Source organism: Chelmon rostratus, chromosome 6 (genome assembly GCF_017976325.1).
Source record: "Chelmon rostratus isolate fCheRos1 chromosome 6, fCheRos1.pri, whole genome shotgun sequence".
In the NCBI taxonomy this organism is placed as follows: Eukaryota; Metazoa; Chordata; class Actinopteri; order Chaetodontiformes; family Chaetodontidae; genus Chelmon; species Chelmon rostratus.
In genome coordinates, this window is record NC_055663.1 from 7206448 (window position 1) to 7220503 (window position 14056).

At 41.0% G+C, this 14056-nt stretch overlaps 1 protein-coding gene across 1 annotated transcript; it reads right to left on the reverse strand.

The window, feature by feature from the left end:
• Nucleotides 1-1855: 1855 nt before the first annotated feature.
• Nucleotides 1856-14033, reverse strand: herpud1 (homocysteine-inducible, endoplasmic reticulum stress-inducible, ubiquitin-like domain member 1). The gene is made up of 8 exons (XM_041939815.1): nt 13649-14033; nt 12106-12183; nt 10949-11026; nt 8561-8730; nt 7117-7227; nt 6609-6980; nt 4519-4639; nt 1856-4215 (listed from the first exon to the last, which is right to left on the reverse strand). The coding sequence occupies exons 1-8, from the start codon at nt 13799-13801 to the stop codon at nt 4027-4029; spliced, it is 1272 nt and encodes a 423-aa protein (XP_041795749.1). The 5' UTR covers nt 13802-14033; the 3' UTR covers nt 1856-4026.
• Between the last annotated feature and the right edge of the window lie 23 nt (nt 14034-14056).

Here is a 14056-nt window from a genome sequence, read left to right on the forward strand (position 1 = left end):
TGGGTGGGGTCAGCAGGGACCCAGCAGCAGGAGTAACTGATCTAGATGATGGCTCTAACAATAGTGTGTGTGTGTGTGTGTGTGTGTGTGTTTGTGTGTGCTCGGGCCCCATTTAGCATGAGCACCGGTGGAGTTACAAACATGGTTCAAACGTCAAGTTATTTCTGTGTGTTTATGTGTAGGGACAGAATACAAACTGCAACCCCCAAGCCAAACACACACACCCACACACACACCCACACACACCAGAATCTAGTTTTTGCTGTCTCTCTTTCGCTGGTCTCGTTGTTGTGTTGCAATCACATCAAAAAAACCAATACTTTTTTTTATTTGAAATGATGCAGTCTCTGTTAATTCTACATTTAATAGTTTTGAAAGTACTAAAGCTATAAAAGCTATACAATAAACTGATCTGCAATCAGATTTTCAAGCCAAGGCTGCACAGATGACACAGTAGGGAATAAATTAATAATATCAATTGGTCCTCAACCACTACAATTAGCATTATTACAAATGTGTTGGTATGTGTTCACTGACTTTTCTGAACCAGCAACAACCAGCAGCAGAACGACAGCAGGACATAGACGACCGGAACAAAATATTAACGTACTGGATAAAAATCTAATTTGTGTTTTTGGAGCGTTCCACAACTCTCCCAGTCTTTTGTTCCTCCTGTCGCAACTTGTTTGAATTGTGAAGTGTGTGTGAATTGTCTGTCACACACACACACACACACGCACACACACACACACACACACACACACACACAGAGAGAGAGATTAGATCAGCTTCCAAGAAAACCTGTTGAGAGAAACAATCACATGTTTACAGGAAAATACTCCATTGTGAACACATGCAGGAACCGCAAACCAAACATAATGAGTGCACTAAAAGCAACAGAACAACACACTGCTTTCACATTTACTATCAACCAGTCCAGTTCCTGCTCATTTTATATCACCTGTGTACGTCTAATTACTGCTTTTGATAATCTAACTTTTAGAATCTCCTTGATCACACTCCCACTATCTTCTCTTCCTTCAGGTCTGAAGGAAGTCTGCATTGTAAAATGAGCTCAATAGTTTACTCAGTTAACTTCACCGGATGCATCTTAGATCTGATCTCAGATTTGCTGCTATAGTTGTGATGACAGCTGTCCCAAAAACTGAGAGTAGATCTGTTAGAGAGACAATGTTGTAGGCAGTCAATCATTAGCTTGAAGAATATTCAGTTTTAGGTTGAAAGGGTTTGGAAAGGGCAAAGTCACCACCAGCATTCAACATGTCAATCAACATGCACAACAGGTGATATTTTAGACTGAAAAATCTCAACTATTGGATGGATTGCCTTGAAATTTTGTGCTTACGTTCATGGAGGATAAATTGCACTGACTTTAGTGAACCCCTGACTTTTCACTAAGCAACACCAGCTGATGAAAGTTTTCATTTACCAAGTGAAAAACCTCAGTATGTACTAGTGGGATTGGCACAAATTTTTTTTTAGACATTCATGGTTCCTGGAGGACGTATTCTAACATGCAGCTGTTGGGGGGAGATGTTAGAGTGAGGGGGCTGCCACGTAGTCAGACGCCCTGAGCAGGTAGGGCACTGGTGCCTCGCTCAGCATAAGCATGTGTCTGCAGCAGACTCTGCTTGTATTTGTTGTGGTACCAGTGCAACTAGACAGTTCACTTAAAGTCAAAACTTTCATCATGCTACAGTACATGTGTGCGCTGTGGTGAAGAGGCCGTCAGTGAGTCCATGCGTTTAAACATGGAGTCAACAAACTGCTGAAATCAGTAGAGACACTGTCCTCACAAACCATGTCTGCAACAAATCGACACAGTGAGGAACTGTTAGAGTTAAGACCATTTATTGCATTAATTATTGCAAGTCTCCCTTAAAACACTTCATTCTGCATCCATCATCAATAAGCAACTCTCACAGAAAGACAAACAAAAAAGAAAATCTTAACATTAAAAATTCCAATTAAACATGGGGACCAATGTCACCAACTGCTGTCAGTCTCCAAAGGGGATCAGAGTGCTAACTTTACAGCAGGAGCTAATGAAAAAAAGAGGGAAAGTACTTTTACCCTGTTTACTTAAAAGGTGTAACACACACCCTTTTACAGTGACATTGATAACATAGTAAAATCCACCTATTCCTTATTAGAGATCAATAAAACATGCGCTGATTAGAATCAGTTCATAAACACAAAACAAGACTCAAGTCTGCATTAGTAAGTAGTCATTGTTATTTATGTGTCTGTTGTGGGACAGTGAAGCTTTTTCAATCAATATGAGATAACATTTCTCAAAAATGATGGGCACAGTTGGTTCATTATTTGGAACATTAACTGATTGAAGTTCAAACAATGTAATAATTAAAAAAGGGTGACCAAGGTGCAAAGTGAAAACGATACAAAGGGCCTACGAGCCGGCGGAGAAGCAAAACTGCCTTAAATCCAATTTAAACATATTTTTTTCTAAAAGGGACGTTTGCTGTAATTTAGCACTGATGGTTTTGTTTCAATGGGATTTTAGACTTGACCTGAAAATAAACTTATACAAAGCAAATCTTGGAGTCCTTTAGGCATTAGATTAAAATAAACCCTCCCATGAAGAAAAATAAATCCTTACCACTTTACCTGTAAATACATTTGCATAACATACATGTTGTAAAGTGCTCTGTGTACATATAGTATATTTACAAAACTTGCTTTTTTTTAAAAAAACTCTGGCAACATCACTATTTTACAGAAAATGTACCCAACAATTTGGCAGAAAGATGCAGTCTGATTTGCATTTGGTCACAATCATCATCACGTGACTCCCAATAACAGAAAAATCCACCGAAAACGGAACTGCTAAAGAAAACTCATATGAGAGGTGCAATGTTATTTTTCAGTCCGTCAATCAGGATTTTTGTTCATTATTAGTTCTCTTTTTGTCTCTGAGCTGAAGTTCCAGTCCTGCTCAGTTTCTGCTTGCATTAGGGCTGTTAAAGGGGGTTGATTTTTATTTATATTCTTCCCAATGCGATCACACACTAGCATGCCAGATTTACCCCCATCTCCCCTCCCCTTCCACATGTCCTGTGCCTGAGCATGAACGCCACCTGTTGCTAGCTGGCTGGAATAGTGTTAAGAATGTTATCTGATGTTTTGGTCTGAGCCACTTCCTTTGTGACTCAGCCCACCTTTAAATATTCACAACACAGCGACTTTATAGATGCAAATACAGGCCCAAATAATTTGACTCTCATCTTGTATTTTGTTGTCTGAATTTAACTGATAAATATTATTACATTATTTATTACAAAATAAATCTGACCCTGGAAAAAGAGAATATTCTCAGATACAGTACTGAGTGTGTGTCTGTCTGTGTGTGGATTTTTACTTCAACTGAACAGTCAGTGTGAGAATATTAATCCGGATCACGTTCTTCATTATGAAAACTCAGACAAGCTGACTGGATGCAACAGAGACCAGAAAGCCTGCGTACATGAACAACCTCACAGGAGGAATAATTTAAGCACAAAAGTCCCGTCAGCTAAGAGGTTTATTTGTAACCCTCAGCTGCCACCTACTGTTGCTTCCTGGATGAGGGAGCAATCCAGGTAGCTTGTCTTACAAGGCCCCGTCACAGAGTGAAAACCTTGGGGAGCGGTAAAAACCAGTCAAATTGAAGATGTTTGGTCAGATGGAGAGGTGGGATAGATGTGTCCCCACTGAACAATTTCTTATTGTGAAGAATGCTGTCTGATATTGGCAGTCCTTTGTTTCTAGTTCACAGTTTCGGAAATTCAAGGGTGTGGCACTGATTTACTTGCTGGTGTTTCAATAGGAAGGTTCCAGTCCTTGTTGATATGCATCCGCGTGATGCCCTTCTATTTAATCATTGTTCAGATGACAGCTCCAGACGTCTTCCTTTTCCTCCCACCAGCTTTTCAAGGAACAACTGCTGCTAATTATTGTTCCCCACTGAAATCTACAAAGGTTACTGTTTCTGTCTGTCTTAGGTGGTCAGTTGGCCACACCCTGAGGAGCCTCAGGTATGAGGGAGGAAAAGAAAGTTTTGAAGAAAACCCAGGCTGTCCACATGACTGACACCCTGTAAGGAGGCACTAAAACCGCCGTCATTGGTCCTTGTCCGTCTGATCCATCTGCTGCAGCAGCAGGTTCATCCGTTTGTCTGTCAGCAAGCTCGTCAGCCTGAAAATACCGGAAATTAAGTCATTATGAAAAAGAGCATTTATGGCGGTGGGTTTGAAGTGTTTTTCATCATTTCAATCCACAGATCAGCCTACAGTAGTTTACTGAGCCCACTTTTATCAGATCAGTGGTATTCTGCTACATTTAAAGGGAACATCCATGCCTACATGCAGATCATAGACCAGCCCAGAAAGTCACTATAACAGATCACAGGCCTTGAAGCACTGACACATGAGGATGCCCAACAGAGTTTAGAAAACTTCAGTTAAAATGAAGGTGAATCAAAGACAGGCGTTTTCTTACTGGATTTGGGTCTGGGTCCCTGTTGTCGTTCTGCTGGTTGTTCTGGACATTAGGGGGCTGCAGATTGTTGGGTCCTTGGACCTGCACTCGCCTTCTGAAGGGAAACAAACCAGCTGTGTGTCTGCGGAGGAAAGAAAATATGTGTACATGAACAAAAAAAAAGCGAATGGGAGCAAGCAACTTACATCCTTCAAGCCCATGAACTATTTAGTTAGGGATAGTACAACAAGCTGTACACACAAAACTGAAGCACAGACATCACCTAATAAAAAACAGTTGCCTATTTACACAACCAGCAGGCAAGGAGTAAGACTAGCATCTATTTAAACTTGTGCTTGTGTTCATCTGATGAATATATGTCAGTCTTCAACCAAGTTGCATCTTGCATCTGGTTGCACTTCTGAGGGTTTGTTGATGTGATGAGCTCCTGCTAATGCATTGTCAGATCTATTTGACATGACTCTGTGTGTGTGTGTGACATCAAAATATAGCAACATATTATTTCTCAATTCATTCGTCTTAGGCCCTGTGAAGACACTTATAATTGTAGAGAAAACCCTGATTTTTATAAACTGTGTACACATCTTTGCAGTTTCTGTAATGTTATTCATTTCACAGTTAAATCCATTTCTATTATGAAATTCCTCGATTTCATCCATGTTTCATTCTCCTGCTGCTAACAGGCACCATGAGTTGAAATGATGACAGCAGTTATCCTGTTTACATTCCTGACTGAGTGATCAAAGAGGACCGCGGGAAGAGACCTGATTGAAAGTCAGGCTGGGGAGTGGAAACACAAAGTCAGCTGTTAATGTCTCCAAACACTGACCTTCCAACTCGTGCTGGTGTGTAATCATTACTTAAATGCATATTGATTGCCATGTGTTATGTTATGTGTTAAGGGGCAGCCTGTGTCCCTCAAACACACATACACACAGTTTGTCTCTTTGAATTCTGAATAAATGACTTCAACTTCTTTTCTTTTCTTTTAGATTCTTTGACCTTCAGCAACTGTTTTTCCCCTTGACATACATCACAAACAGTCAGTATACTTCTAAAGCTATTTAATCTATGCCTGAGTGATGGAATGTGTATGTATATCTGTGTGTGGCGGTGACGGGTTATGTAACAGTAAACAGAGCGTGAGACCGGAACATGTTGAGTAAAGGAACAACGTGTCCTGAGCTAATGATAACAGCAGTGTTGATGTGGAACATGCGGTTTCTGTGTGCGCACTGCTGCCAACATGAACACATCTGAAACTGAGCTCTGACTTCTCAAGGAAACAGACTTAATTATATAAATCAACACGACAATTTTCATACGGTTTCATAAGTTCAGTTCTCAGCTCAGCAGTATGAACTGTGTTCTGTGCAGCAATAATTCTTCCCTGGAGTTTGCACAGCACGAGGAAGTGAATTCACTGGGGCCTCAGTTCAGACTGTGGTTTGCCTTGATTGCCTTTTGCTTCCTCCAAAAACAAACTAGTTCCACAAACATATTTGGACCAGAACGAATGGATCTTATGGTTTCACAGTTTTCTCTTCACATGTATCAGGAAATGGCACAAACTCTTATTTAACATGCTCTGACATCTACCACTGCTAATGACTGCAGCAAATGATTATCATCATATATCGCTGTTTTTTTTTCAAATGATCGACTCATTTTTGAATCTATAAAATGACAGAAAATAGTGAAAAGCACCTGTCAAAATCCAGAGTCCAAGGCGATGTCTCTCAAATTCTTGCAACCAGGCAATATTTGGCATTTTTGCTTGATTTCAATCCATCAGTTAATTGATTGACTATTAGTGCCACCTCTACTACTGCTAACAAGTGGGACACATCAGCACCTCAGTTAACATTCAGAAAGTCTGAAATCAACACCAGTTACCAACAAAATGTTGACTCAGGCATTTGTCGACTCCACCAAGCCACTATAGCAGGTAACTGTCTGTTCAAACAACGCGTTGAACTTCTGCCTTCATGTGTTTGTTCTAATATGAAGCTTTGGTTTAACAGGTTTCAAGAGTACACATCCTGAAGGGCTCATAATTATCAAAGTAGAAAAGAAAAGACTGAACTTACAGGTACATGAGGAGGAGGGTGCCCATCACCAGCAGAAAACGACTCAGGTTGGAGTTAAAGTACACGATCATAAGCAGAACGGCAAATCTTGCGGCTGAGTACAACCAGTCCAGCCAATCTCGCTCCACGTCATCCTCATCCTCCATCAAAGGCCCGCCCTGCGCGTTCATCTGTATGTTCTGGTTGGCCTCACCAGGGTTGATGAAGGCGGCATCTTGCACTGGGTTCTGATTTGCGGGCAGGTTGTTGATGGGGTTCTGATTGGCTAAGGGGGCCGGGACAGGTACTTGGTGGGCGGGAACAGCTGCGTACTGACCAATGGTTGTAGCTGGTGCAGAAGGGATGGTGCCTCCTGCTGCCAGCGCTGCGTGGCTGTTGGCGGAAAACAGAAACATCACGAGTATAAGAAACCAGCAAGACAAAGTCATCCATGGTCATGTCAGACCACAATGAGAGACACCAACAGACATGCTGTATGAATTTAAAATGTGTATAAATGAAAACTCACTATTGCATGTAATACTGTCTAGCATATACATGCTGAAGCCACAGTAGCTGCTGAGGGCTGTACAGGGAGTAGGTGGGAAAGGCTGGTTGGGTCATCTGTGGTGCTCCAGGCCTGAAGGGACAGGTGACAGACATCTGTGACAAATCTGTTCAATACTATAACCTTTATCCACTGAAAGAAATCTAAGAGACTGTGTACATATGAACAATAACAGATGCCATATCCATTTTAAATTTCTACTTTATCTTCTTTAGTTGAATCACTGTTGAGCAGCCCTAATTGATAGTGTAACATGAACACCTCTACTTCCATTGAAAGCAAATTTCACTTCATATTCGATCACACATTGACACAAAACAGCAGATTGTAGCAACAACACCGATTCCAAAGAAGATGGGACGCTGCGTAAAACATAAAACATAATGTGATAATGTGCTAATCCTGTTTGACATACACTCAATTGAAAACAGTACAAAGTCAATATATTTAATGTTTGACCTCATCAACTTCATTTTTTTTTGTAAATATCTGCTTATTCTGAATTTGATGCAGCAACGTCAAACAAGTCGGGATAGGAGGAACAAAAGACTGAGAATGTTGTGGAACGCTCCAAAAACACCTGTTTGGATCATTCCACAGGTAAACAGGTTGATTGGTAACAGGTGATAGCATCATGATTGGGTATAAAAGGAGCATCCTGGAAAGACTCAGTTGCTCACAAGCGAGGATGCAGTGAGGTTCACCTCTTTGTGAACACTTGATTGTATAAAGGCTGTTACTAAATGGGTTGTTTGCAAATGACTGCTCTCACAGCATCCCATCTTTTTGGGATCTGGGGTTGTAATGTAGGCACCATGAGTGTGCATCATTCTGACTTTGACATTGTCTCGCTCCCCCAGCTTTTGAAATGTTGATTGCACTCAAGTCCACTCATGTTTTCATACTGATGGAGTGTCACTTAAGATGGTGACAGGGATTCTCCCAAGAGGAAGGGAAAAGAGGCACTGAATGAGGGCTTGTTAAATGATGACTGCATGGCAAGTCAAAAATTTACTGGATTAAATTTGACTGTGTTTGCTTGTCATGCTAACACACGTAAAAAAGAGATTTGGTTGTCAAAAGAGGCTGTGTTACCATAGCTGGATGAGAAGTCCTGGAAATAAAAAAAGCCTTGCCTAACAGCAATGAAGGTTGACATTATCCAAAAAGATTTGATTTGAAAGGCAGAATCTGTCTTCTTTTCCCAAAGCTGGAGATCTGACAGTGATGGTATGGGCCAGTCTACAGTTTGTGTAGCTTTTCTCATATGTTTAAATCTAATTCCTTTCAGTTGTTATGGAAAAATATCCTGAACACAGTCATACAGCTTAAATCTGGTACCCGGTCATGCCGGTGAAACAAAATTCAGTTCAGCAGGTACATAATTTCTTCTACTATGGCTTACATCGCAGCAGCAGGCCATGAAGGAGCTCCTGATGGAGACGCGGAGGAGTGTGTGTGAGCTGGAGCAGCAGCTGAGGTTGGTGAGGTCTGCCTCCTCTGCCTCAGCTCTGGTGTGCTGGGATTCATGACTGTGGAGGAGGAGCTGGGACGTGGCTGTTCTGTCTCTTTGGTCTGCAAAGACAAGTTTGAAATTAAAGTTGAAATTTGAGCAATGTCTGTCATTCAGCAAACCCTCTCTAATGAGATCAGTCTGTGGAGATGACTTCTATCGTCTAGAAGATACAACGACTTGGAAGTTTTGCAGCACTAGCTGAGGCTGGGCAGGACCGATGAAAGTGTTGTGAAACTGAAGCGACTTATCTTTAGCTGTACTTTTGATCTCAAAACTGTAGCTGAGCTCTGAAGGATGACAACTGAACTGAAACAGTTCCTCTTCACTGTGGCACGGCAATGAGGAAGGGCGTGACAAAGTGCACCTGCCAGTCTCTGAACTAAACCTGCTGCCTTTGAGCTTGATGTGGCACAGCAGGCTGTAAAATCCCACAGGGCTGCTGTATGTTGACTGAAACTTCACTGACAGATTTATAGAAACGAACAAGTGGCTAACCTTGATCTGGATCAATTTTATATTGATATATATATATATTATATACCATTATACTGTGACAAAACAAGTTCTCCTAAATTACAAAATGTATTTAATGAAGTATAAAGCAAATTCAGATACTTGGCATTGTTAAAGAACCCACAAAAACTGCACATAAGGATGGTATATTAGGTGAGGTATAAGCTATATGAAATATGTAAAACAAGCCCAGTACGCAAATCTTCAACTGACTGACACCAGATGTTTTTCTTTCATGGCCCACAATTTAAAAATAAAACCAAACAAGAGTTTCACTGAACATTCAGGTTTCACTTCCTCAGTACCACTGAGGATACATATAAAGAGAGAAATAAAGGAAGTAAGGATGATGGCAGCACTTTGACATGAAATCTGATTTGGGGCACCTGAAGATTATCAATAGTATCAGAATTTATTCCAGAGAAAGGCCACATAACTGAATTTTAGCATTAAATTGGATAAGAAAGAAACTGTCAGCTGCTCATTAAATAGTTTTGATTAACAAGTTGTGATTCCCTATGCCTGTAGATTTAACAACCACTAACCTCCGCTTGAAAACAACAGTGTAACGTGCCTGTCTGTATCCGTTCCACTCCAGCAAGCTGTATGTCAGGGGCAAACCAGTGTGCCAGTAAGTAAACCAGTTTATCACTACGAGCTCATAGTGATAAAAAAAGACTAATCACAAGCGTCATTACAGCCACAAACATGTTTAACTGGATGAGCTGCAAGAACAAATGCAATTGGATAAAGTTTCCACTCTTCACTGGAGTTTGGTAGCTTTCACAAGACCACAATCTCACAGAGACAGTGTTCTGCAGGCAGGTTTTGTGTTGAGTGAGCTAACAGCAAAGAAGCTGAAACCTCATTCAGAAGGAGAATTTGTGAAGGAGAGCCTTGTTGCTGCTGCAGAGCTGCTATCAGCAGACAAAGTAAAGTAAATAAAACTGTTCCAAGTGTTAGTTTGTCTGGAATAATTCATAGAAATGAAGGAAAACCTGACGTGGAAACTCACGTAAGGCACAACTTTCAAGTAAGAGGCAAAATCAAATACGAAATACAAGATACCAATATAAGAAAAAATAGTGACGTAAAACATAAAGAACTAAGCTATACAGGATAAACATCTGAACTAGACATTCGAGCAGTTAAATATGTGCGCAGTAGTGCGGTTTTGCAAAGTAGCAGTGTGCAATAGTCGGTTTGAGTCCATCATATGGATGTGTGTGTGATGGAGTCCAGCATTTAGATGTGTGTGTGATGGAGTCCAGCATTTAGATGTGTGTGTGATGGAGTCCAGCATATGGATGTGTGTGTGATGGAGTCCAGCATTTAGATGTGTGTGTGATGGAGTCCAGCATATGGATATGTGTGCGATAGAGAGCAGTTCTTTTTAAAACTGGCTCAATTCAGCTCAAGACTGACTGACCCAAACCTGAAAAACCAGCTGTGAGTAGCACCAACATCAACACTACCAACTGACATCAGATGCCTCAACAAAGAGAGGCGCTCCCAGCCATCAGAGCTTAGTTTGATATATGTGTTACATTATTTAGCATGGCCAGGGGTGCCACAAAGGGTTAGCAGTGAGGCCCAAGGTCGGCCTGATACAGTTGCTGCTGCTGATCAAAACTCTCACCAACATCATCAACTTTAAATCATATGTGTAAAACTGGGTAAAAGCACAATCTCCCCACTTAAAACATACTTTCTGAAAACAGTTCTGAGGAAAGATGAATATGAGTAAACATCATTATTTCTCACCTTAGGTCTAGCTCCCAGTTGTCCTTTGGGTTGATTCCTAAAAGTACACGCTAGGTGCAGTGTGGGAATGGAGTCAGTCTGAGAAAGTGGAGATAAGTGCCTGATTAGAAAAATTACATGGTAAAGCACACTGATACACTCAAGGCTAAGAAGTACAGCAAACAGAATTTAACCTATTGGCATGAGCCTACGTAAAACTATCTCTACCAATGCTAAAAACAACAGAACCAAGACTTCATGGAGCAGCTCCACTGACAATGATCTGAAAGATAGAATAGAAAAGGTGAAGGCTTTTCCAAAAACATGAAGCCACAAAAGCTGGAGAACCGACAGTGACGATATGGGCCAGTCTAAAGTCTGTGTGATTTTGACCTCATGCAGCATTGTTTCTGTTCTCACTGGTGTTTGCATCTAATTTCTTTCATTTGTTGTGGAAAAATATCCTGAATGACAATGAACACAGCTCCACAACAGAACAGGGTGCTAAGGAAGAGAGAAATCTTGTGCCCTTCACTCTTTTGTTTTTGCAGTGAATCTCCATAAAACCCTCTTTATATTGTTTTCTGTCCAGAAAGTAGAAGAGTGCGGCACAGAATCAGATCAAACACTTCGGTTCTGGGTACTCTGAGTCTGGTCACACACCTGAGGATAGAAAGCTAAAGCTGTTGACTGCTTTACACCCTGTGTGCCCTCACAACAGAGCCAAACACAACAAGTGGTGTGGCTGATGTCCTCTTTCAGTGCTGGAGTTGTCTTTCTTACAACAATGATCTCATCTCCAGCAATATGAACCTCTGGTGGGATTCAAACACAATAACCCATGAACCAGATACATGAAATATTATACTGCACTGGTATTATAAAGCACAACAACCCTTTCACAGGCCATGGAAATCCTTTGTGGCTATTCATTATCAGACAAAGGTTGGTGAGAGAAATATAGGCTAGATTCAACCTCTCTAGCCAGTTTGTTGCCAGTATAAATAGCAGCATAATGGAAAACAATAACGTTATGATGTTCACTCATTTTAGGTTTTGCAGAAAGACTATGATAAACTCCACTGACATGACATGCGCTATTTAGACCAATGTCAAAGCATTGTTTGTGAGCACAGGCAAGTGCACTTTTAAACAGGCAAACAGATTCTCTCCCATACCTGTCTAAAGAGATCTTTCATGCGCAGATGGTCAGGCAGCAGTTTCCCAGCATAAATCAGTCTCTGGTCACTCACAGCCTACAGAAAACAAACAAGTTTAGTTAAAACCTTTGGAATAAGTGACTAACAAATTCAATGTGCATAGTGGCTTGTTTTGGGTCATGTTTTGGCAGATGGCAAACAACCTTAGGGATTTTTTTTTCACATTGTTATTGATAGCTGAATTTTAAGACATAATATAATCACAACAAAACAGATCCACGGCATTGCATCAAGTAGGATCCTTACTGTTATGCTATTTTTTCCCAAAGCCATGGCTTGTAAATGTCTACTAGTAGCTACAAAAACAAAATAAAATGAAGATTAAGGTGGAAGTAGACAACTTTTTTGAAAACAAGTATTCAGTTAAGATTAAGAAAGTAATTTGATAGCTTGTACATTCATGTGTATGCAGGTTGGCAAAAGTCAAAGTCAAAGTCAGCTTTATTGTCAATTCTGCTGTATGTACAAGACAAACAGAGAATCGAAATTGCGTAGACATATATTAAAGCATGGAAGTAATACATATATATGTACCTATGAACTGCTCTGTATTTTTAAGGTTTAACTTTCTCTTGTCCTATTTGTTTATGACTTGAAAAACCTGTATTTTTTGTGTATTATTTTTCCTCGTGAAACATATTGTAATCTCTGATTTTTTTTTACAAAAATACAACATGTCACATACATCAGTTATGTCTTCATGTATTCGGTTTTAGCCTGCACTGCAGATGAGCGGGTGGATATATTGATGACTCAGCCTTCTATAAAGCACGTGGCTAACTTCCCAAAGAAGTGACAGCCTTGATCAGCAATCATTAACTTTACTGAGGGAGCTAGCTTGGACACTTGTACCAATATATCTGACAGTCTACTGCCTGGCCTTGCCTCATCTGTACACTTTCCATCTCCCTGAACCATAGATCCTCCTCTGCTCATCTGTCATCGCAGCAGCAGCCTGGATGGACGCTGTGCCCTTCAAGGCTGAATGAAACTTGGCAGCTGCTTATGCTTTAGATTTTAGGTACTTGGCTGACTCTCTTATTAAAGAGGACTGAGTGCAGCTCTTTCTGCCATTCAACTTTTTTTTTTTTGTCCCCATCACCTAACAGCTGCATTATGCTTCACAACCAAAGCCTCATGTTGAGATTACCAAAGCTTTACCACAATAAAAGATTTGGTTATAGAGCAGACTCATTTCAAACACACACGCTTCACAAATTTAAGCCTTCTCGTGTATAATGTTCCAAACTGTCTGCTTTCAGGAGATAATGACACCTCATTGGTCACCAGTGGAACTGAAAAGTTCGACATATAAATAATGATAATTGTGGAGGCTTGGTTTGAGCACACACACAGAAAACCAGACAGTAACTGTTCCCTGGCATCAGCCTCTCTGACTCGGTCAGCTGGCTCAGGTCATGACATTCCAGGACACAGCCTCGCGCTGCCGGACACTGAGCTAACAGCAGCCGGCTAACGTGCTCGCCTCACAGTAACTCACCGGTCTGGTTGGGTAAACAGTCGACAAATGTGTCTTCAGGTCCTTCACAGTCCAGTTCAGATAGACGCCTTCGACGGTTTGAACCTCATGAGCCTGGTTGGGTGTTTTTATGAAAAGAGTAATCGTCTTTTGTTCAGAATGTCCCACATCCATTTTTACTCGGTTTCACTGGTTGTAGTCTCGCCCTTAGGGTGATACTCTTTACTCGCTACAGCTACAACAAGACTGGTACTCGTTATACAATTCCGAGCAGAAAGATGAAAACCTGCGTCGACTGAAGACAAACTTGTGGAACTCGGCCGAAGCCAAAGGTGTCTTTCCGCTTGCTGTCATACGGGACTTTATCAGGGAGGAATGTTGTTTCCAAACACACTGTGGCCGCTGCTGATTGGTTACTGTGTGCTCGTG